At 30.5% G+C, this 26,112-nt stretch overlaps 4 protein-coding genes across 7 annotated transcripts; 1 reads left to right on the top strand and 3 right to left on the bottom strand.

Annotated features, from left to right (window-relative positions):
* Positions 1-8,373: 8,373 nt before the first annotated feature.
* LOC107916033 (cyclin-dependent protein kinase inhibitor SMR6) lies at positions 8,374-9,178 on the bottom strand. Its single transcript, XM_016845202.2, has one exon. The coding sequence runs from the start codon at positions 8,843-8,845 to the stop codon at positions 8,531-8,533; it is 315 nt and encodes a 104-aa protein (XP_016700691.1). The 5' UTR covers positions 8,846-9,178; the 3' UTR covers positions 8,374-8,530.
* A 2,626-nt stretch (positions 9,179-11,804) lies between these two features.
* Positions 11,805-12,576, bottom strand: LOC107943271 (40S ribosomal protein S17). The gene has a single exon (XM_016843073.2). The coding sequence runs from the start codon at positions 12,455-12,457 to the stop codon at positions 12,029-12,031; it is 429 nt and encodes a 142-aa protein (XP_016698562.1). The 5' UTR covers positions 12,458-12,576; the 3' UTR covers positions 11,805-12,028.
* A 2,280-nt stretch (positions 12,577-14,856) lies between these two features.
* LOC107914233 (oleosin 16.4 kDa-like) lies at positions 14,857-15,637 on the top strand. Its single transcript, XM_016843078.2, has one exon. The coding sequence runs from the start codon at positions 15,053-15,055 to the stop codon at positions 15,536-15,538; it is 486 nt and encodes a 161-aa protein (XP_016698567.2). The 5' UTR covers positions 14,857-15,052; the 3' UTR covers positions 15,539-15,637.
* A 262-nt stretch (positions 15,638-15,899) lies between these two features.
* On the bottom strand, positions 15,900-20,193 carry LOC107914232 (protein ANTHESIS POMOTING FACTOR 1). Of its 4 annotated transcripts, XR_001688737.2 has the most exons (12): positions 20,066-20,187; positions 19,721-19,821; positions 19,140-19,249; positions 18,982-19,048; positions 18,495-18,594; positions 18,049-18,165; positions 17,786-17,923; positions 17,566-17,647; positions 17,317-17,366; positions 16,487-16,691; positions 16,049-16,148; positions 15,900-15,962 (listed from the first exon to the last, which is right to left on the bottom strand). XR_001688737.2 is itself a non-coding variant. In XM_016843076.2 (11 exons), exons 1-10 carry the CDS (start codon positions 20,144-20,146, stop codon positions 16,506-16,508), a joined length of 1,032 nt encoding a protein of 343 aa, XP_016698565.1. In that variant the 5' UTR covers positions 20,147-20,187; the 3' UTR covers positions 15,900-15,962; positions 16,487-16,505. The 4 variants fall into 4 exon arrangements, 3 of the variants coding, with proteins under 3 accessions (XP_016698565.1, XP_016698564.1, XP_016698563.1); XM_016843076.2 differs by lacking the exon at positions 16,049-16,148; XM_016843075.2 differs by having other exon boundaries at positions 15,900-16,148.
* Positions 20,194-26,112: the final 5,919 nt, after the last annotated feature.

Below are 26,112 nucleotides of genomic sequence, written 5' to 3' on the forward strand. Positions count from 1 at the left end.
ATTTAAATCAACCTTCAATTATGTCCAAGTTCGTTTATCCACGCATGATTAGTAAATGAGATAAGTGTGGAAGGATTCAGGGTAGATATTTTTTTTTGAAGTTTATTCAATTATTAAAATCAAATATTTCATCTCTTTTTTTCTTCAAACCGTTTTTTTTTTATCTTTTGTTTTACCGAGTGAGCAATAGTATCAATTTACGGCTCATTTACTACACATGTTTTCTCTATTTTTAGTTTATAGATATATTTTGCCGGTATCTTTATTATCTTCATAAGTTATGTTGGACAAATGACGGTGTCTGCCGTTTACTAGAACTCCACCGGCCACAAGTAGTTTTTCTTAGAAAGTAGGTGACTCTTCGTCAACTTCTTAATATGTTTTTGTTTTGAGAGTTTTAAAATAACAAATGATTTCACATTATTTAGACAACATGCTAAAGTCTTTGTTGTGTTGATAGAGCTTGTCATTCACCATCTACGACCAAAGGTGAATCTAGGGGGGCTGGCGGGGCCCTGACCTCCCCTAAAATGAAAAATTGTTATTTAAGTCTTTTAAAAAATTTTAAAATTTTAAATTATTAAGGTAAAATTGCACTTTGGCCCCTCTTAAAATTATAAAAATTTGATTTAATCTTTTAAAATTATAAAGATATAGACTATAAAAAATTAAAATTTCATTTGCCCCTAAAAAATTGTTCTGGCTTCACGTCTATGACGAGTGTTTGCTATTTTTTTATCTGAATTGTATAATTTCATTCATTGAATGAATTAATGAATTTACCTTGAAAAAAAGTATTACAGAGTGCAATCGAATTAATTTCTAGAATATATTTAAAGTCAAATTAAAACAATTCAGAGAAAATTTATATATGATAAAATTTAAAGTAGAATAAATTTCGAAATAATTTACACATGTTTTATGCAACATAAAAGTCAAATATAAATCATCAAAATTCTAAAGTCTCGATTTTTTTACCAACAATACCAAAATTTCATCGTCAAAGATAGATTCTTAATCCAATCAAAATATTACATATGAATACAAGTCAAACTAGGTCAAATAGGTCAAGTTTAAGTATATCTATGTATAGCATTAACATACCATATACTTGCCTAATCTTGATCCAAAATATAAACTTCAAACTCCGCTTAACATCGTCTTTGCTTGTAATTAGATAATTCAAGCTAAACCTAATTTGACATATGAACCGTAAATCTTATCCGAGCTTATTTATACCTCATTTATGTATGTTTATATTTTTTAATTTTTAAAAATTTATTTAATCTGTAGTAGTTGCACAATTTTTATCTTGTTAAGATGTATTTTACAAAATTTAATATATTTTATATTAATAATACTATATGCTTTTCATTTATGAAAATAAAATTACATATTTAATTTTTATATGCTATAAATTAAGTATTAATAATTTAAAACAAGTATAGAGCTCAAATAATGGAGGCGAAGCTGGATACGTAAAAGCTTGTTTCTTTGGTTTAATATTTTAGGTATAATAATTTATTGATTTTCTAATTTTATAAAATAATATTTCAGTTCTTAATTTTTTTCTTTTAACTTTTGAACTTATGTTATTTATTTATTTATTAAATTACCTCATAATAGATTAAAAAGTTAACAAATTTAACTTTGCGGATGTGGCATTCACGTGGTAGTTAACGCGTATGACACATCAGTAATTAATTTAAATAATTTACTAAATTTTAAGTTTTTTAAAAACTTTTATTTTTTGCTCTTTACAAAAAAAAATTTCTAAACATTTTTTATTATTTTTATTTAATTTAAAAGATGAATTAATTGTTGTCGTTACATATATGTAGAATGTTATGTGGGTGCCACGTCAATAAAGTTAATTTTATTATTTTCTATTAATTTTAGAGTGATTTAAAAAAAATAAATTTAAAAATTAAAATATAAAAATTAAATAGAATGCTAAAGTAAATTTTTTATAAAATTGAAATAAATTATTACAACATTTCTCGATATCAAGCATGTTGTCACCAATAACTCAATACATAAATATGTCATAACTATATCACAAACTATTAACATGTTAAATTTAAAATAATATAATTAACCTTTTAACACAATTATTTTTTTATTCAAACCTTCAACACAATTATAACCCAAAAAAAGAAATACATATAACATACATGAATATATTAATTGCTAAGTCGACATTTGCAGTTTGAACAACATTTCTGAAAAAATATATATTAGAATGCTTACCCTTAAACATTGATTCATAAACTTAAAAGAGATAAAGATTGTTTAGTGAGAGTAAATAGTAGAATTTGGCTCGCATTTTTTACGAAATAAAGTTAACATCGTGATGAGGAGGAAGAATTGACATCTCGACGACGCGACACACGACGTCTTGATGAGAAGAAATCGACGTCCTGATGACGCAACATATGATGTCCTAACGAGCTGATAAACGACACCATAACGTGTTCCCTATTAGATCGAGTTTTGTCTCCTAGTTAAATACTGCTATCTTTTTTCAGTCAAACTCTAGTAACTCTAGGGATATTTTAATCATATTAGCCCACGAATTCCAGCCTATAAATAGGATTTTTAGCAACCCTAGAGAGTGAGATTCAACAACACAACAAAAGAGCGTTTAAGGGAATTTTGTGTTTTAGCCAGAGAGTTTTGTATTTTTCAAGATTTGAGGGCTTGTTTTGATTTTTGCCCATCTTGTACTCTTATTCAATTATTTGTTGTTTTAGTAAAAAAAAAAATTCTCGTGATTTTTTATCCTTCTTAGAAGAACTTTTCCACCGTCTAATTTTCTTTATTCGTTCTTGTTCATTACTTAATTTTATTATAAATTTTTAATAGGTTATTTGTAATTGTACTTATATTTTTACTTGTAGCTTTTTAAATAAATAGTTTTAAATAAAAATTAAGGACAATCTGAGAAAAAAAATAAAATGTGAAATTCTAATCTATAATTTTGGATATTGAATTAATTATCTCCTATGTTGAATGAGGTATTGGTTGTATTGATAAAGTTAAGGCACTAATATATTAAGTACTCGAGTTCGATTCTTATCTTATGTAAATTATATGCAAGATATATTTAAAGTTATTAATTTTTATTCATATTATAGTACGAAGATATAATTTTATTCGGATCAAAAATAATATTCAAGTAAAGCATTTTCAATAATTATGATTTCAAGATTCAAACTAAATTCAAATGTTTGAGAAATAAGTCTACTACTTTTTTTTATATTTAATACTAAATTCGAATATTTAAAATCACACGTGAAATTAATTGCACCAAATTTGAGTAGTAAAATAAATGGTATTAAAGAGGAACGAGTAACGAGGAATAAGCCATTCACATGCAGGCACATGGAGGGTTGTCATCATATTACCGTGCAGTGCACACACGGGGTGACATAAACCCAATGATTTTTAATCTTTTTAAGGGGCAGCTTGTCTGTAATTTAGTAGTAATTAACGCCCTTAATCACGCGTGGCAAAAGTGTCATTTCCTCTTTGACCTTAGCCCTTTAAGAAAAAGAAAGAGATATTTGGGAAATCATCAAGGTTTAATCTTTGTTTAAAGCCACCGGGCTGGCTTGCGGGTCCCACATTGTGTCCTTTTCTAAGTAAAGATGACGGTAGATCCTAAAGATGTTTTTGATTGCATAAATTTTAATTGGTATAATTAGATTGCCAATGCTTTAAAATGGCAATGTTTGGAGTTTGAATCGTTTTTTGTATTAGAAATTAAATTGTAATTTATTTATTTTTACATTAGATTAAAGAGTAAATTGATTCATTTGTTAAAAATTCTATCTAATTTTACTATTAAAAGCTGGTCTTTGAGGCACACTTGACAAGTTATGTATAACTGTTTAGTTATTTCGTCAACCATGCCAGTTTTTAATAGTAGAAAGGCATGAAACTTTTAACCCTTGTTTACTCTTTGACCTAACATATAAAAACTAATTTACTCTTTTTTTGAGTAAAGTGGACAAAATGTAATTTGACTCTTAGTATATGAGCCTCTATAATACTTTTAACGGTTGAAATCTCATTATAGGTAAATATTATACTCTCTTTTTTTCATTCGGAAGTACTTGAGATTAAATTTCAAGATTCAAATGTATCTGAGGTTAAATTTTAATTATAATTATTCGAATATACAATATATATAATATTCTTGTTTAGATTTAATTTTGTTTAAATTTAAATATTTCTCGATTTTTAATTCATTAATACTCATTACAAAATAAAAGTTAAATATTTTATTTTCTATTTATTTTTATTTAAATAACTGTAAAAAATCAAAATTGAAAGTATCCCATCGCCATCAAATGGGAAAATTGTAAGAAGGCAGATGTTAGGCATAGGGCATGCCTTTTCCTTTTAATAAAAGGCTACTCTTTTGAATTCGGTTGGGTTGGGTCCCATTAACTAACCTTCTTCTCTTTGGCCTCAGAATTTCATGATGATCCGACGGTGGCGACGCAATTTTCTCCACGATCTGCTTGATGTTTCCACCTGTCGACACGTGTAAGTTTAGCGGCTATGCAGACAATGTCAGAAGCTGTGGGACCCCATGTCACCGCTCACGTAAACACATTGCTATATGGTATATATAAAAAAAATGAATAAGGTTCTCAGGAGCATTATAACAAACATTTGATGGGCACAATTGGCCACCAACTTTATCACCTAAATGCAACACAGAAAATAAAATAGGGATGAGATGACTAGGCGTAGCCCAAAATTTTGCTCTCTATACCCGACATTCAAATATTTTCACACTACTTTTATTTATTTTGCCCTCAAACCACCCCAAACTCATTCATCCACCTAAACTGAAGCCCAGCTGTTTCTTTTATTTTTTATGTTCATTATATATAACATAATGATATTAAGTGTTGAATAATGGATGTCTAACCCTTAGAGTTGGAGCTGTTGGTAACTGAGATATCTTTTCTTAAGCTGAAAAAGGGAAGCAAAGATATGCAGATTTGTAAGGGGTTGATGTTCCCATCATGACTCCTTAAAAACATAATAAAAATTAATTTATAAAAAAGAAAGGAACTTCTCTATGATCTCTTTGTACAACAGGTCATTTGCAAGTGATGACATTAAAAGGAATTCTCATCATTTTAGGGTTATGAATTGAGACATGGAAAGAGTTTTTGTTTTTAAATTCAATTGGATTGATTTGAATTATCATTTAATAATACAAATATTTTAATTTAATTATAAATTACATATATGTTATTTGGCATCATTATTATTGTAATATGCATTAAAACGTAGGTTGGTTATACAATTAAGTGCGCATTATTTTATAATGGAACATACTCAAATCAAGCTCAACTCTAGTTTGTATATTTTTTGGGTTTTAGTTTTATTCGACTCTATTTATAAACATCTCTATGTATGAGTAATGATGGCAATGAGGGGGTGGAACAGATTTTTGCTCGCCCCAATGCCGACCTAATACTCTTTCATGCCTCGACCTCGACCCGACTCCAATCTTAAAAAAAAATAACGTGCCCTGAACTCGAAAATTAATTTTATATCCAACCAACTAAATTTTTTTTTTGTTCAATATTGAATTTGTTGTATTCATGATTTATTTTTTGAGTTATGATACACTACTAGAAAATGTCTTAAAAGTGACACAAAATGCTATAAATCTGTCCTATATTGATAATAAGTGACGGATTTGTTCTGTAATAAATACCCATCCCTAATAAGTCCATTACAATGTTGAGCGACTCCGTAACTAAATCTCTAACGGAAGTACCGTCACAATTTTTGGCATTTTCCGTTCCCAATAATTTACTAAACCAGGCAATTAATTTGCCTGTCACTAGATTCTATCACTAGGGTTTTCTTGCCACTATTTTCGTTACTAAATTTTGTCACAATTTCCGTTACTGAATCTTTTTTGTCATTCTTTTTAAATTAAAATTCTGTCACAATTTATCATAATAATTTATTTTGATTTATTAAAATATTATTTTTAATTAATTATTCAAATCCATCATACTCCATCACAAAATAATGTCACTATTTATAATTTCAATCTTTGTGATGAAAATTCCCGTCACAAGCTATGTTCGAGAAATAATGCCAAAACTTTGTGATAGTAATTGTGATGGAATATGATTTTCATCACATTTCTATCACAAATTCATCACTACTCCGTCACTAATAAGGTACAATAGTAAACGAAAATTGTGACGAAAAACATTTCTGTCAGTGTTAAGACATTTTATGGTAGTGATATACAATAAATATCATGCTAGGGATGACTAAATAAAATATATATATTACATCACAAAATAAAAAAATAATGAAAAAAAAAAGGAGAGGGAGACTTGGGAAAAGAAATTAGTGTGAAAAGTGAGTAAATGTGGTAAAATGATGTTGGTAATGATAAATTTTAAGGTTTTTTAACTTAATTAATATTAGATATATAATAGGGTAATTTCATAAATATCTCAAAACAGATGGAGTAGTTTCATGCTAAACCCGACCCAAACTCGATTTAAAAAAAACCTCTATTGGGTTGAATCAACTTGAAACCTATCAGTTTTAGTTAGGTTTTTTTTTCTTGCCATCCCTACTTATGAGAGTAAATTTCATAAATCGACTTTTTTCCAGCAATAATACAAAAAAAATTATTTACTTAAACAATATGAAAACTTTTTTTATTTATGTGAATAATATGATATTGTACCTAGGGACCCGAAATTATCAATCGTCATGGCGACTTGGGATGAAAACGATGTTATTGTTGTTCGAATCAGTCGACATGTGTTGGAAACCCAAACCTCCAACCGACATGGAGATTTATCAAAAAAAAAAGGTTCAAGACTTATTTTTTACTACATATGTTTTGTTTTTTTATTTATAATTTATTTATGTTTGTAGATTTAAAAAAATGATTTTTATAACTTTTTATCCAAAAATAAAATTTTTAAATAATTGTCCTTTTCTTTTTTAAAACTTTTAGAATTAGAATTAATGTAACAATACGATTTTCAATGGTTTCGAGAAAAAAAAGAAGCATTAATTAAAAACATTAATTAAAAATTTAAAAAAAACTTAAAATAATATGAAATAAAAAATAGAAATATACTCAAACTTGGAACTCAAAGATGAAACCACTATTATTTAACCATCTAACTAAAGAAACTAAAGTGATTAAAATATTAATTAAAAATAACAAAAAAATTTAAAACAATATAAAATAAAAAATATAAATTTGAGTAAAAAAAACCAAACCCGAAATTTAAAGACAAAACTATTAACATATGATCATCTCACGAAAGGAATTAATATGTTAAAAAAAATTACAAATCTCTAAATGTTTAGATTGGATTGATCTCCTTCAACTAAAATATTCTTCATTACATCATCAACAGCAAAAAAAACATTAAGAATGCAATCCAAAGTCAAAAGTTGTATACCTTATGGGTAAAGGCTTACACCTTGCTTCAAAATAGAGTAAAACAACCTTCACTTTCATAAACAACACATTGCCATCATATATTCTCTATAGAATCCTAGTTTTATCAACTATTTTGAAATTTTTTGAACCTTTAGAGTTTTGTTTGCTTATCATATTTTTTTTAGAAAGTAAACGTGGATTATTACGAGAATTCCACGTTAGTGTTATTAAAATTTTAATAATCTAATTAACTTTTCATCAAAAAATGAAAATATTAAGGGGTGTTTGAAAAGCTACCTGATAATTAAATTTGACTATAATTACTTGTAATTGGCGAGTCTTACTAGATTGGGTATAAGTGGAGCACTCCAATCACATTTTTCAATTCCATGGAGGTTGAGAATTAGAATAATTATACAAGTATTTACATTCAAATCCGATTACACTATAGCTTCCCAAATACTCATAATTTTCAAACACCAGAATCCAATTAATTTTTATACAAGTTATAAAATTTATATTAGAAGCATAGACACATGAATATGTACAAACATGCATTAACAAGTTATAAAAATCAAAATATAACTATAATTACATGTATTTTATAAAGTTATAACAAGATTTATATTATAAATAAACAAAAAAAAAACTATATTAAAATTTTCAAAGTTAGATGATACTTCATTTTAATTTATTCATTTGGTTCAAAAATCATAAAAGCGTAGTAGTAAGGACATGCAAACTATTCAAATATGACATATGTAATTACAGTATGTCTTTCTAGATCGACAACAATATCTATATCAATCGAGCTTAAATTCAATCAACTACTGGACAAATTCTTTAGCTAAACAATTCTTATAAAAAGAAAAGTTAATTTCATATCGCTATTACTCTTTTAATCGCCAATGTTCAAATCAAACAACTAAAGCACTTCTCCTTACATATACATAAAGGTTTCTCATTGAAAACAAGATTATATCTTTGTACACCTTCGACTCCTCTCCAATATAATGATTAGAGAAGGAATTACTAACCCCCCACAAGAGAAAAAACTCTTAAGAAAAGCTAGTTTGGAAGTCGAATGGCATTGTGAAAATGGGAGTTGAAAAGTGCTTCAAAATCAGGAGGAGTAAAGAACTCTCTAACTCCATTACGGTGGCATCTTAAAGGAGGCTTACGCCTTGTTGGAGGTGGGGGACAAGGCAATCTGTCTGCTATCTTTGATTCTTTTGAAGTTGGAGTTGTTGAACAAGCTGCTGTTGCTTCTTCTTCACTTGGTTTTGTGTTAATTGGTTTCAATGAAGGTATGCCGGTTATCACCCATTTCTTCCCTTCATTCTCTAATCTTTCATCTATTCGTGGCTTTTCGGAGAACCCCATTTGACTTTGAAGCAAATACCCGAACAATAAACAGCGCCAGAACAGGGGAATAGCTGATCTTTGTTTTTTAACTGAAAGAAAAAAAAATGGAACATAAGATGAGAAGATGGGTTCTTTTTATCAAAGGAATCAAACCAATGTGAGAAACAGATTTGCTTTTTATAAGAACAACCCAAGAGGAATTTGATGTTTCTGACTGAAATCAGCCAAAAAAAGGGGGGGCGGGAATGGGTTTTTTTGAAACAAATGATCAAACAAGTAGAAGAAAAGGAAAGGAGAGAACTTTGAATGTGTGAAAAGGAGGGATGTTGAAAAAGATGATGAGTTTATGCAGAGTCTTTTAAGTTTTATAACCCTTTGGTTTCTTAAGGCGAAATCGAGGGAAAAAGAATATTTTTGGCGCCAAATTTTGGTAATCTAATGATTAACGGCTCTTTTTCCCGCCAAAACTTATAGTAGCTTCCGATTTTACCCTTTGTTTTAACGTTAGTTTCATGCGCTATTTCTCCTACAAGTATCGATGGGCCGGGCCTTGAAAACCTTTTATTTAACTGCCCCAGCTTAGGTTGGATATTCTACTTGTAGTTTTTAAAAAAATAATTTTATATATTTTAAAAATTAAATTAAATAAATATTCAGGCTAATTGAATTAGACTTATTCATGATCGAGTCATCCATCAGAAATTCGAAAGAGTTTGAATAAAAAAATTAAACTATAAAAATTAAACCCACTTAAAATATGAGTTAAACTTGATCTTTAACATTCAACATCCAAGTGTTGTCTATCTTTTTTTTTAATTTATATTATTTTATATTATGTAATTTATGATACATAAAAATTAAATATATATTTATATATAATATTACTATAATGTAAATATTTAAATATTAAATCTACCTTGGGCGGAATAACCAATTTTTTTGACGTTCCGGTTTTGTCCTCATAATTCAATCTTATTCTCAATCCAGAACCAGAGGCCATTCTCTTTTTTTACTCGCGTTTGTCATCTTTCGTTTGAGATTTCACATTTAATCTTCAACAATAAACTATTTCTAGGTGTTCTGAGGGGATTTGGATTATTTTACCTACAAGATTTTTTTTCCATATTTCTTCCCTTTGATTAGCAATTATGTTTTTTCTTTCTTTCTTTTTCAAGTTTAGGGCATATGTCCTCCATTGTAGGGTGTAATCGGCTTTCAGCATCAACAAATCTCAAGGGTCATCAGGTTTGAGTATAGATTTATTCGTTGCTATTTGTTTGAACTTGAGATTTCACATCTGGGTTGTTCCTGTTTAAATTTTGAGGCTTTCTTTTCCTGTTCCTTTTCATTTTTTTTAATTTTTTTAATTTTTAAATATTGATTAGGTAAAACTTGGAATTGATTTTGGAGGCTTTCTGGGCATCAGTTTTTTTGTGAACTTTTCTTAAATTTCTGTTATATCAGGTTAAACATAGTGCATAAAGACAAGGGTAAATACTCATGGAAATGCCTTCTTTCTCTTGTCATAGTTATTAACTTCCAACTTAAATTCCGTACAATTTTAATTTTGATTTAACTACACACATTTAAAAAAATAAATATATTAATTTATTAAATATAATTATTTATATATAATATATAAACGTAAAATAATGTTATATTAATAATTGTATTAATAATTTACAAAAATTAGATCAAATCAAAATTTCATATATAAAATTATACAAAATCAAAATTTATATATACAATTACACATTAAAGCATAGTTCGATATGATATCAAATGTTATCCCAAATTATATTGACCATTTGATTATATTTACAATTTTGGGTATTATTTCATTTTCTAAAATATCTAAATTTGAATTTATTAAAGGGTATAATAATTATTTGAATATATTTACAATTTTATAGAAAAATAAATAATCCATCAAAAGTAAATTGATCATTTGAGACTTCACATTTTAAGATTTTTTTTCATTTAAAAAAAATACATTTAAGGGCATATTCGTTACTTGAACCTTCTTTTCTTACGCTATTTAAGTAGTTATTCTGTTCCCACACTTATTCTACTCTATTTCAGCTTTATTCAATTCCTACAAAATAGCCAAACATGCCGTAAGTGTCTAATACGTCTCCTCAAATTAGACTATGCTTGGCACACAATCACCCGAGATTCGCCTACATCAAGTGATACGATGCTACCCTATATGCTATAGCTTGAGTGTTAACACCCTATCTGAACAAAACGATGCATGGCAAAATTTAAAAGCTCCAAAGAACCTAAATATGATGAGACTCGGACCAACATCTATACGAAAAAAACATAATTCAATGATGGAACTTTCATGAGTAACAAAAAGTAGTGTTGGCACTCCCCAAACAAAGATCAAACCCTGCTTTCGTTATCCCTCCCCGAATACAAGTAGCATACAAAATTTGCTTCCTTTTTCAATTATTGTCTACTATAGTTCTAGGTTTCAACCCCTTTACCCCAGATTTAAATTTTAAAACCTACCCCTTGCGTAGTTCTAGGTTACACAAATTGCCAAAGCTTGGTCTGCTTCTGTACAAACTGGAAACAATAGTTTCTGCAGAGTGGTAATAAAAGGTCAATATTTCTATGCATCCTATAATCACATTCATACAAAATAGTTAGCTCATCAAAGATTTTTTACTACCAATTTCTCTTCTTAAGGCAGTTCTAGAAACACCTTCCAATCCCAATGTCTTTAACACTAAACTAAAGATTATGGAAGTAGGCTAAACATCTGCTCATTTATATCCAACGTATTCCCGACATGAAAACTGCCGAACAACAGCATGCATTTGCAAATAAACACCATATATCCAAACTACAAACTTTGAATCCAAGTTATGTCACCAAAGATTGTAGTTGAACCCTACTTCACTACTACCTAAGATCCAGCTTTCTAATTTCTTGGTTATAATTGATTGCAGAACAAGAACCATTCAAATCAGTCAAATATGATATTCAGAGGGGAAAAACTGAAAATTACCCCCTTCAAATACCTTCATAAACAAGTTCACATAAAGCTTAATAAGTTTGGGCACCAATTAAGGTTGAAACAACTATAATGGTTCAAAAATGGAACATAAAATTATAGAGAAAAAAACTACCAAAAATAAGCATAACAAACTTAAGATTTAAGAACCCATCAAATCCATGGATACCCACCACTTAAAATCTCCTTCCGGGTCCACCACCGCGACCGAACCCGATTTGGGGAACCGCAACAGCAACCGGATCGACCTTAACAAGGCCGGGAATATCAGCCATCCCGAGAACCGAAAGCATATCGAGAGTTTCCTTATCGACTTCGATTTGATCAACCTTGATGGCGGATTCGTCGGGAACGAAATCCATGCGACGCTCACGCTCTTCTTCTTGGAGCTTCAAAGAGATGCCACGAACGGGACCCTTCTGGATCCGCTTCATGAGATGGGTGGAAAAGCCGGCGATCTTGTTGCGGAGACGCTTGGAAGGGATGATAGCCACTTCTTCGATGATCTTCTTGTTGGTGTGGAAATCAAGGGTCATGCGAGAGTAGTACCTCTCAATCACTTGGCGAGAGGATTTCTTTACCGTCTTGGTGCGGACTCGGCCCATGGTTCGGAGCGGCGGCGGGGAAGTGGCTGGCTAGGGGTTTTGCAGACTTGAAAATGAGAAACTGATAGGGTTCTTGAACTTGGAATGTGAATTAGGGTTTTTATATATATAGTGTTTATTGGTTGTGAAATTTTGGGTTGGATCAGGTTTTTATGGCTCAGTTTTCCTTTTCTTTGGTTAGGGCTTTCCTTGATGGGCCGAATCCAATATTTGTCCCATTTTTCTTTTTACCTGTCTGGCCCCAATTTTTATGTTAAATAATTAATAAAATTTACATTTTGTAATTAAATATATTTGAGATTCTTCAAGTTTTATCTGCTCTTGCTTTCTTGTCTCCTCTCCTTTAAATAAACTGAATTTAATAACAAAATAATAGACATGAAGTTACTTGAACATAGTAAAGGGTATGGAAATACTGAAAAGAAAGCAAAAATCTGCGAGGGACTGGAACTAAAATTGCTGTTAGTGTTGTACCGATGTTAATAATATTCTTTTTCGTTTAATTATACATAAGATAGCAAAATAAAGACAAGGAGAACAATAAAAGTGTTATGAACATCTTATTAACTGCTTCATTTATACTCCTTATGCCTATAAATAGAGACTTTGGAGAAGCTTTATAAATGATTCTGATGTCTAAATTCTAAAAATTAAATTAAACATGCATCAAAAACATATTTTATATTCTATACTCAAAATAAACCAAATTAGCAAATTCAGATGTTTGATATTACCAACAACGAAATCCAATATTTGAATCTAAAAATCATCCAAATGTGCAGCTATTGAAAATTAAAGGCCAGGTAAGATAATATCCCATTTTTTTTCTTAAAATAAGTAAAAAACAAAATGGAGAACTCAGAAGGGATATGATCTGAAAACAGGCAACCACATACATGAATAAAAGAAGTAAGAATGTCGTCTTGTGAAACAAACAATGCATTTATTCTGCAAGCCAATGAGGCTGCTGCCATCAGCCTTCCTGAGAAATAAATTAAGTTTACATATGAAGATATATTTAATGACATTGATATGGTAATTTGAGTGATAATTCATGCTTATTTCATTGTTCAAGCACTGCGAAAACTTGACGAAACTCGAGTTTATATGCAGAAAGTTATATTCCTCACCTAAATATAATTTTATATCAAACAAACCCACGAAATCCTTAGAAGGTTATAAACATTCATCAATTTATCACATCCTAACTTGATGAATACTTAGTCTAGTATCTTCAAGTCGACTCTAATAATACTTTCATCCAGCATTGTCACTCCACTTTTCTACTATTGTACCGATGAGATAAGGAACTCAATGATTAAGCCTAATGTAGTGGGTTTCAGCTGTACCGACCGATATACACCATTCCAATAGAAACTTAGAATAACAAATTTTCTTTTCTACACGGGTAACACATAGGTTTAGTTGAAATATATATAATAATATTTAATAATTAATACATATGGATGATTTTTTTTAATTACTTTGAATTTGTAAAGTTTATTGACGAGTACTTATTTAATGAATTTTGATATTTTCATGCTTGTTTTATTGTCTAGATTCAGAGTTTAGGGTCTACCTATCTTAACAATATCATCTTCAAAGTTTGAACTTGTGTCTCTCCTTAAAAATACAACGTGTCCTACAATTGTACCTAATACTTGTTGATTATATTATTTTTTATTAATACATTTTAATAATCATTTTATCCAAATTCTGCTACATTCAAGCATTCGTGTTCCATATATGTTGTTTTCAGTATAATATTCATATTCATATAATTGTATTCCAAATATTTTATGTATCTAAAAGTTTTACAACTTTCTAATAACTTTTAAATGTTAAACATTCATTATATGTAAATTTTGACATTTATATTCTTTTAATGTTATTTTCCATATTTATACCATGTTTTAATTATTTTTCATGTTATTTTTATATGATTTCTTCTTCTCAATTTTATTTAATTGATTATAATAATTTAATTTTAATTCATTTACTTTTTTAAAATTAAATAATTTTGAGTATTATATATTCAAAACTATTCTACAATTTTCCAAAACATAGAGAAGGCCATTTTTTAGTAAAGTATTAAAAGGCTCAAAATAAAAAAATAATAATAATAAAGAAAGAAACCCCTGGTCACAAAATTTGTGCTAACCATGTGAAAATTATGTATTTCAAATATAGAAATACATCTAAAAATAACATACAATAAATAATAAAATATATGCTTTGAAATTAATTAATAATAACATATAAAATTAATATAAAAATTAGATTAAGTTAATACATCAAATTTATGTATATAATTTCACATAAAATCTATAATTTTGAAATTTATTCTTTATAGATAAAAAAATTATATAATTTAAAAATATAGAGATAATCCATAGGAGAGTAGGGATTATGTTTTCGATGCTTATAGCATACAAAAGAATCACAGCAGTCTCTCATGCAGAGCCTCCACTCACCATCTAAGCCCCTACGTGTCTCCTTTTTGAAACCCCTCCCTCCTTTATAAAACGAAAAAGTACCCCCAACCCTCTCATCGCAAGCATAAACATATACTATTACTTTTCTTTTTCATCATCCATGGCTGACCGTGACCGTGACCCTGACCGCAACCAGCCTCAAGAGATTCAGCTACTTCACCCTCCACCCCACTACCGTCAAACAGAACCATCAAGCACCCAGATTGTAGCTGTCCTCACTCTCCTCCCTGTCGGTGGCTCATTGCTTGCTTTGGCAGCGCTTACACTCACCGGCACCCTCATCGGGCTTAGCATCGCCATACCCCTCTTCATTATCTTCAGCCCAGTTATTGTCCCTGCCACCATCGCCATTTCCATGGCGGTGGCTGGTTTCTTGTCGTCGGGAGCATTCGGGTTGACGGGGCTGTCTTCGCTCAACTATGGGTTGAAGCACATGATAAGGGCTAACGCCGGCGCCGGAGTTGGAAAAGGGCAGGCAAAGAGGGGGATGTGGGACATGGTAGGGTATGTGGGACAGAAGACTAAGGATGTGGGACAGAACATGGAGAACAAGGCTCATGAGGGTGGTGGTGCTGTTAGGACATAAATGGACATTTCAATTACTGTCGTATATTTGTATTAAGCTTATATATTTGCTCGTCTTCGTGTTTGTTACTCTAAAACTTATTTTATGTTTATTATTATATATGCGGTGTGTTATATGAAATTTGGCATGAAAAAAAAGAAAAGAAAATATCAAAATGAAGAAAATGTACGGAATATATAAAAAATTGTAAAGAAATCACATTACCAAAGCAGCATAATTACCTACAAATGAAACACGATTCAAATTATACTATGGGTAAGGTCATATTACCGATTAAATGAATATCTTTCACCAAAGAAAAGAGTAATATCCTCATCTAAATATGAAAATGCGATCACATCACGTGAACACCCCTAAATTCATAGAAATAGCCTTCTGATATCATTTCAAGGGATAATCTCATCAGGTGAAAATTCTTAAAGCTCTGCATCAAAAGTATTCTCCATCAAATGGAAGGAAAAAAAAATAAAAAAATTACAAATATATAATTTATAAATCTTTAACTCGAACCTGTGTGAGTTCAGTAGAACCGGTTCGAGTTTAATAACACTATAGTAATACTACAGAATCCCATTTATCCTTGAACCTCTTTTGAACATCATCACAACATCTGGGACCAAATCCAATGGGCTAAAATTATATACTACAAAGCACAAACTGCAAAAGCTTATGAGTTGCATTTCCACCCAAAATTTTTTTGGACATTTACAATTTCATGACACCAATTTAGATCATTACCAGTTTTGATTATATTACAAAACCTACTTAACAACCAACCAAATGGTTTAAATCCATAACACAAAATATTCTCAACATTTAATTTACTTTCTAAATGTTACCAACTGATGCCCAATCTGAATACATTAAGTTGTTTTTTTTTTTTTTTTTATAATGGCACATTGGAGTTTATTTCCAACAAGAAAAGCATTGAGTTCATTGATGATTTACCGGGGATTAGGCACTGGGTTTATTGGCCGACTTGCTCAAACTGCAGCCCGGCTTGTGCATCAGTGGAACCGGTCTCTGCAGCTGGTTTTGAACAGTTGTTAGGTATCCAAAATGTAAGAACGGTTGATGCAGCAACGAACATGGCCCTACGAGGAGCCCACTTCAAGCAAGCTGCAACACCTATGTGGCTGTTCCAAGCGGCTACCTGGAAGAGAACACAGTAAGTATGATGTAATAATTGCTAGCACTTTCTAAGATTGTAAATTACTACGACTTTTTTCATAATAAGAAATAACAACAATAAACACTTTCTCTAGGTTTGTCATTGACACCACAAGCAGAATGCCAGAAAACATAATAAATGTGGCATTAGAAGAATTGAAACATTGAACAATGAAAACTGGTTGCAGAAAGAGGGGGGTATATCCCTCCCATGTTATTTACTCTATCCAAATCTGACACATATTGATACTTGGTTAAAGGAATAACACCTTCCAAATACAAGGAAGAACATATTCATGTAGCGTACATATCCGTATCCAACATTTTCACGTGAGTCTGAATAACATAACCCCATCAAAGAAAGAATCATGAGAGCACAAAACACAAAAAGGTCTTGATCAAACAAAATGGAAGTTGTTAAAGAGTTTGTTTTGTTTTTGCAATGCTGTATATGGTATATACTCCTTTCCTGTTTCCTCGTTTGCTTTAAGATGTGAAAGAAAGAAGGGGTGGGCAATGAGAATCCATAATGATAACATATTTATAATTTCATAGAAGCTAAACAAGAAAAAACATGAGAAGCACTCAAAGAAAAAGGGCGGCTGTACCTCATTTCGCATGTTGATGTTCCAGGCATGCAAGGTTCCATCCCCTGACCCTTCAATTAGTTAAAATGAGCTAAATTACAATGTTTCCAAACAAAACACAAATAAAAGCTAATTAACAATTTACATCTCAATATGGAGAAATATTATTTATTCTAAATTTTTATAATTATTCAATGTCAACCTAAAATAAAACATAATCACAAATGCATATGTTCTTCTCGAGTAGCATTTAGGAGGAGGAATTGATACCTGAGATCACATACTGACCATCCGGAGTAATGGTTGCCTCTATAGTTGTATTTGGAGATGGTTCTAAACTGAACCCACATCGCTGCACAAGTTTTTAGATCTAAGTACTAAATCAAGAAATTGTCCAATAAGATACAAACAAAGTCCAAGGAAAAAATTGAGCTAGGGCCTTTCAGAAAACAACTTTTGGGGTAGAGCTAGTTCAATTAGGGTAGCTAACCTTCTCTCCTCCATATGCATCAAGAACATATATGTTGTTATTTGTGGTTGTCAATAGCATTGATTTGCCGTCATTGCTGAATTTGATATCACAAACCTCAGCTGTGTCTCCACCGACTAAAAATGTATCGAACGGCCCCTATATTAGGAGAGAGAACTTGAATTTGTCAAACTACAATCCAAAAAAAGGAAAGAATGGAGGTAAACTCATGATACTGATATGACAGATCACATGTAAGTGTTTAATGAGTTAAAACTTAAAACCTTGTCATAGGAGCGTGAATCAAACAATTTAATGGCACCCCCTTCCATAGCCACAGCAAAGACAAGGCCTTGTTGGTCATATGCTACAGTTGGTCTACCACGTAGGCGTAAAATTCCCTGAAAACTAGAAGAGTGAGCATAAATCACATTTGTGTAAGATTGGGACAATGATATGTGGATTAAAAACATAATAAGATCATCTGCAAACCAATACTTTAGCAAAACAGATGGATAATGATGATTGCTCAATTTGGAAACTTCCTTTTTTGGCAGTTTATCTGGTCTTAATGTCTGTCTCATTCTGCCTTGTTTAAGGAAGTGGGCTAACGAGGAAGAATTCTTTTCTCAATTAAGCACTTCTATATCTTAACAGAAGAAAATTTTCTTCATAAATAAATTCTTAGTACCCAACATTTGCATGAAATTCATGGGAGAGTGGAACCAACCTGACAGGCATTTACACGGAGATCCCAAATCCTCACACTATGGTCAAGAGAACCTGACATGAAGCTATCATTTACCGGAGACATGCAGAGGGAAACAACTCTACAACCGCAGATGCAGGGAAATTTATAAGAATTATAGCATTCGCAAATTAATAACAGAAAAGGCTGGTTGAGGAAGGGTGCAGAATTCAAGGAAAAACCTGTTTAAGAGCCAAAGGTTTTCCATTTTCATAGCTTTAACAGGTTTTTGCAAACAATTGATGCAGATTAATATATGAATATATACACAGATTTCAAAAACATGCTACACGAAGTTAAGATCCAAAACCTTCATTGAAATATTGAATTACTAAAGTAACATTAAACTTGGGCATTCAAGTGGCTTTGTTATTCTATAATAGATTGCTTGAATTACATACAAATCACATATGAAACAGACTTCTTCTCAACCTATCCTGATAACATCAATATCTCAAGAATTACCGACCTCTCTTTATGTCCTTTGAAGTAGCGAAGGCATCGGTTATCATACATTGAAAGATATCGTAGGGATTCTGTTAACAAAAGAAAAAAAAAACAGATACAAAAACTGTTGTTCAGTTATCATGCATAAGAAAAAAGCTTAAACCATCCTAAGAAGCTCACCTCCAGTCGATTCCAAATTGTGTCTCGAAGAGCATATAACAGAACTAGGATGATGCGTGAAACATATTCGATCCGCACCATGTTTCTTATGATATGTTGTCTTTATCAACCTAAACCAACATTAAAATGAAACCATTGAAAATGATCTTGACAATTAAATTTCTAACACGTAACCTAATTACATAGCAGAAATAAATGAAATATTCTTAATTCAAATCATACGAAAAAATAAAACTTTCTCAAAAATAGGATGAAAAAGATCCAAACATTCCAAGAGCAAATAACATCACTGTGGTGATGCATAAAGCAATATTAAAACTCATGATATGTTTTCTTAATCAACCTAAACCAGTATTAAAATGAATAACGTGACCAAAGAAAATGATCTTAACACTCAGATTTCCAGCAATAAACCTAATTACAAAGAAGAAATCATAGAAATACCCAGAAATTAATATCATAATAAAAACTAAAACTTCCAAATTTTAATATTAAAATTAAATCAATAGCAATACTTTTTTTTTCATTCTCTATTGAATTACAGTAAAAGGAACGAAAAAAGAAAAAGAAGAAAAACTAACTTAGCATTGGTAATGTCGTAAAGGCGAACTGAATCGTCCTCACTGGCAGTCACCAATAGATCATCTTTTCGATGAAAGTCAAGTGAATTTATTTTTCCTCCCTGAAAATATTTGATAAAAAATAAAGCAAAAAAATCCAGTTGGATATTCAAAAACGGAATCTGAATCAGTAAACTGAATAAAAACCTTCTATTAATTGAATAAATGCATTAAAAAATATCAAATAAAACCAGAAGGTTGAAGCATCTGTTTTTATTTATAAAAAAAAAGTATTCTGTATCTTAATTTACATTAATGGCGAACCTAGAAGACAATTAAAGAGGAAATTAGTGATGAAAATATTACAAAGTCTGAGAAAACTGCGCCAATCGACATGCTGCGCACTATTTCGTCGTCAAGCTCAGTAAGTGACATCTTCGTCGCCATTTTTTTTTCCGTTCTTTGCTTCTTAGAGATGCAGGGTTTTAGTATTAAAAGAGAAATTAATGCGGCTATTTTACCTATCTAACCCCCAAAAAATAATATTTACAAAAAGAACCCTAGTTAAAAAATATTCACCAAATGACATGAAATAAACAGTAAATTTTGGTTATGAGAACTCAATAGCCGGCACCCCTTATATTTTGACTCCGTGATTGCCTGATGATTATGTCAGGCTTTAAAAATTAATTTTTTTGATTTTGGGACATCAATGGCCAGCATCAAAGTATTTTTTTAAACCGTATCATACTGATATACTCAAATACCAGTATTTGAAAAAAAAATTGGGTTCTGGCAAATAGATGGCCAACACCAACACCTTTTTTAGGTCCCGAAAATTTTTATTTTATTTTGGGACATTGATGGCCGACAGCAACACATTTTTCGAGTTCGGAGAAAAAATTGTATAATTGTTTACAAGTCCCCTGTTTTGACCATTTACTTTTTTCCTAACAAATAGTGCCACATGGCACTCCTTGATTGGTCTACGTGTCAATTTGTGTTAGGAGTTCACACCGTTTGAGCGAGATACTGAATTGATAGACAGAATAAAAGTACAAATATCACATTAGACAAATTGAATCTACAAGTACCGCATTGGAAATTTTGTTAAAATACAAGGGATTTACTGCCATTATTCCTAATGTTTATAATATTAACCTTCAATATAAAACTGCTAATTACGTTTCCCATTCCCATTTTTTATAACAAATTATTAATATAAAATATATAAAATAAATATTTTCACTATTCATATTACAGAATTATCACTTAATTAGACTTTGAATCACTTAATTTGACTTTAAATCTATATTAAATCATATATTTTATTTTGAATTAAATATGACTTAGCCTCTTTTATTCTCCCTCTAACTAATATTTTCTTTCTTTATTCTTCTTATTCACTTCATGTGACTTCTCTCTTTTCAGTTTGCAAATACATTTTATGGGTATCTTTGTTGTTTTCACAAGTTGTGATGGACAGATGACGATGTCTATCGTCGTTGAAACTCCATCGGCTACTAGTAATTTTTGTTGGAAAGTGGGTGGCTCTTTGTCGGCTTCTTAATCTATTTCTATTTTGAGAGTATTTCAGAATAATAAATAATTTTACGAGTTAGTTTGGACCCATGTTGTTGTAAGTTTTATATGTTTTTTTTATTGTTTTCCATTGTTTAATCGGTCTTTACTTGTAGAAGTTTTTGTCTACTCTTGTAACATATTTTTAGTCTTACTTATGCATGTAGTCTTGCTTTTGCAAGCAATTTTAGTGATGATTTTGCCGTCATCCTCTCCAATTTGGTGGGTGATTGATTCTTTTTCCGATTTTTGCCCGACGTTTTGGACCATCCAGGGTTGTTTCCTTATCGTATTAAGGGCTTGCAATCACTCCAGATATGTGATGCTTGAGTTGCGACAGAGCCATTTTCAACATACTATAATGTTCTATTGGTGCTGAGGTTGAAGCCTTTGTTGTATTAATAGAGCTTGTCCTCACCGCTTACGAGAAGTGTTTGTTGTTTTTTTCTCAAATTGTATGTTCCCATTCATTAAATGAATTAAAGAAATTTCCTTTGTATTTTTTTATCGTAATATTTTGAAATATCATGTTTATTGTTCTTAACAAATTATGAAATTTTTTACCGTAGCGTTTTTAGATACCACATGTTTTTTGTTGTTATGGAAAAAGAAATGTGGTGTATAAAAGAAATGTTAGTACAAGAAAGAGGGTAACAAGGTAGCTGATGAGTTAACATTAATGATGTTCTCAATAGGGGTGTGCATTCGGTTAACCGACCCGAAATAGCTATAACCGAATTAACCGACCTTCCAAAATTTTTAACCGTTAACCGAACTGATTTTTTTTTTAAAAAATTAACCGAACCGAAATTTTTTCGGTTAATTAGGTCGGTTAACCGAATTAACCGAAAATTATATGGTTTTTATTTTTGTTTAAAAATTAACCGAATTAACCGAATTAACCGAATTAACCGAATTACCCGAATTACCCGAATTATCCGAATTGAATCACTACATAATTAAAAATATTACATAAGTCTTTGAACCACTACATAATTAAAAACATTGCATAATTCTTGAAATTAACACATAGTAGAAATGTAAGTTTTTAATATTCTTCATTTATATCCATTTATTCTCTCTAAAAAATCTCCATTTGCATTAAACCTAAAAAAATGTGTAATTGGGTAGATACTTAAGGGTTAGACTTTAGTTTTATTTTTATTGGGTTGGTAATTGGGTAGACTTTAGTTTTAGTTTTATTGGGTTAGGTAATTGGGTAGATTTTTGTTTTAGTTTTATTGGGTTGGGTTGGTAATTGGGTTGGGTTGGATAATTTTTGTAATAGCCCGATTTTAGGCCTAGTCGGAACAGTGGTTTTGGGACCACAAATTCGACGAGAAAAAAAATGTAATGGCCTGAATTTTCAGAGGTGTCGGAACGGTGATTTGAGATCATTAAATTCAACAAATGGGTAGAAAATATTATTAATTTAGTAAGTATAAGTTAAATGTGAAGTTAGGAAATTTTTGAAATAGTGAATAGTGCACTAGAAATAAATATTAAAATAATTAGAATCAAAATGAGGTATCAAGACCTCGGGGATTTTAAACCGAGCCATAAATATTTTTATAAATATTTATGGAGTGTTAAAAAGTTAGTATTAAAGTTTCGTTAAGAAATTTTAAAGTTCCGATAATTAATTGAACAAAAAGGACTAAATTGTAACAAATGCAAAATTTTGGGAAATGATTAAATAGCTTAAATGATAAAAGAAAGAGGGCTTAAAAGGAAAATAGACCCAAGGTCTATTTGGGCTGGACGGCAAAGGCATGAAATCAGCAAGAAAGTAAGAAGAATTAAGGGTAAAATTGGAATATTGCAAAATTTACTTAATAAAGTTAGGACCAAAGTGGAATTATCTAGATTTCTCTTTATTTTTCTGCATTCTCATCAGCTAAAACACCATAGAAAGGCTTCTTCAAGCTGGTTCTTCATATTTTTACTACAAGTAAGTTCAATTCTTGACTATTTCTTGAAATTTTTGTATTTTTATGACTTTTATAATTAGGCCCACTTGTTAAACTCATTAGTTTTTGATTTTATGAAAGAAGTTGAAAGTTGATATGAATATGTGCTGGAAGTATATGATGATTTAGCATGTAATTAGAGCTTTAAATTGTTCATATGCTGATTTTATTGAAAGAATTGAATAGAAAGTGAATGTTTGTGACCTAATAGTAAAAAAGTTTGAAGATAGAGTTAAATGTGGAAATTCTGAATTTCAATAGTTGTGTAACAACTTCTAATGTCTAGGTAAAGTATTAATTGAGAAAATTAGATTAATTGAGGGGTTAATTGAGAAAAGACCGAATTGTATAAACTGTGAAATTTGGGGCAAAATAGAAATCAATATTTTGCACTAAAGCAGTTTTGGACAGCAGCAGTAGTGTAAATTTGAAAAATCACCAAAAATTGTAGAGATTAAATTAGAGGATGAATAAAACATGAAACTAAAGCTTATTGAGTCTAGTTTCTTATAAAAGAAACGGTGTGAGCAATAGAATTGTAAATCATGAGATATAATAGATTTTGTGAGACAAGGTCAGAATGAATTTGGGTTTCCCTGTTCTGACTTTGGAAAATCATTAAAAATTGTAAAAAAAAATGATTATGAGTTATAATTTATATAGTTAGAATCCTTAATGAGTCTATTTTTAGAATAAACAAACGAAAACATCATCCGAATTCTGCACAATGAGATAATTAATTTTTAGTGAAGAGTGGTCGGAACTGTCAGACAGAGAAACAGGGGAAAATTTAAAGAATAAACTATACTATTTGGATAAACCAAAAATTCTTAATATTTTATGGTATGAAGATATGTGAGTCTAGTTTCATGGAAAATTAACGGATCTTAATTTGGAGCTCTGTAGCTCCGGATAAAAATAATTTAGTGACTCTGACTCGGATAAACAGTTTTGAATATACATGTGAGTGAATGGTGAAATTATAGCTAATGTTGTTTAAGTGTGTTATACACATTAAGGATGTGGAATGAAGAGGAGGAGGAGGAAAATTGGGAAATATATGAATGATTTGTGTATAATTGGTCATATGCTTGATTTTAATTGATAAATGATGAAATAGAAATGATGCTTATATTTGTGCATTATTGGTCATGGTTTAAGCTCATGTGTGAAAATAAAAGTTTCATAGTATGTGTCTATGGTATATTCGGTATATGATTTGGCATGAAATAATGTCATGAATGGTTTATGAATTAACACATGTTGGTAAGCCTGATACATGAATAAATGTTGTGCTCATCCATGCTTATAATGCTTATGCTATACGTGTATTTGGCTAACATATTTGGTGTATATGCTTAGACTTTGGCCAAGTAGTGGCTAGATTATGCCACGTTAAATTTATAAGTTATGCATTGAAATGATTTATTGTGTGGTTACTTCCAAAAAGAGTCATGTTTAAATACACTAGCTTGCAACTATGGTTGAATGATATGCTTATATCTTGTGTGATGTGCATAGAAACAAGTGTGGAAAGATAATGAAATAATAAGTTCATATGGCTGAAATTTAATGATTAAATGTTAATTTCATGAATTATACAATGTATGATGAAATGTATTCATTTTTGAAATGAGAATAAAATAAAAATGTGAAAAAAATTGAATAAATGATCAAATTAAGCGGAACGCCGGATTTGAGTACTTCTGATCAAGAGATAAAGTGATAAGTGGTAGCTTTAGCTACACTTATCTGATCAAATGAAAAAGTGATAAGTGCTACACTTATCTTATCAAGAGACAAAGTGGTAAGTGGTAGCTTTAGCTACACTTATCTGATCAAGTGAAAAAGTGATAAGTGCTACACTTATCTGATCAAGAGACAAAGTGATAAGTGGTAGCTTTAGCTACACTTATCTGATCAAGTGAAAAAGTGATAAGTGCTATACTTATCTGATCAAGTGAAAAAGTGATAAGTGCTACACTTATCTGACCAAGTGAGAAAGTGATAAGTGGTAGCCTTAGCTACACTTATCTGATCAAGTGACAAAGTGATAAGTGGTAGCTTAGCTACACTTATCTGATTAGGGACAAGTGATAAGTGATCATACGTAAGACCATAGTTATACTATGGCAAAGTGAAAGTGAAGTACTCAATTTTCCGTAACCGTTCCCTAATTTGATTAAGGATGGTAAGTGACAAATGGACCCAAAAAAATTAAAGTAAATGGATAAGTGGTAGTGTATTTATATTAGGACGATGTTGTTATTCAAGCTAAAGTGACATTTTAATTGCAAAATTGAGAATTTCATAAATGTGTTATTGAATGGTATAATCAATAAACATTGAGTTAAATGGTAAATATGTATTAGTGTTGAACTTGATGTCATTGAATTGTATGTGAATTAAATGGAAATTGCTAGTGATATGATCTAAATCGTGAGCATGAGAAATTGCGAATTGAAGGAAATGGAAATGAAGCATTGAATTGCATGAGTATGTATCGGGTCTCGTAAGCCCTAATTATTATGATTATAACATTTTGAGGATATATTGTGAAAAGTTATAGGAGCATGTTAATTATTTTGAAAGTTTTAATTTAGATGAAATTTTATAACTCGGTTAAATACGTTTACAAGTGCATGTGTTTTGGTAATGCCTCGTACCCTATTCCGGTATTGAATACGGGTAAAGGGTGTTACAATTTTATTTATTAATTTTTTCGGTTAACCGAAAAAATTGGTTTACCGACTGGTTTCGAACCGAATTAACCGTTAACCGAAAAATTATAAAAAAATTAACCGACCCGCGACCGAAAAAATTCGGTTAACCGACCGATTAACTGAATTCGGTTGGTTAACC

Source organism: Gossypium hirsutum, chromosome D10 (genome assembly GCF_007990345.1).
Source record: "Gossypium hirsutum isolate 1008001.06 chromosome D10, Gossypium_hirsutum_v2.1, whole genome shotgun sequence".
NCBI lineage: Eukaryota > Viridiplantae > Streptophyta > Magnoliopsida > Malvales > Malvaceae > Gossypium > Gossypium hirsutum.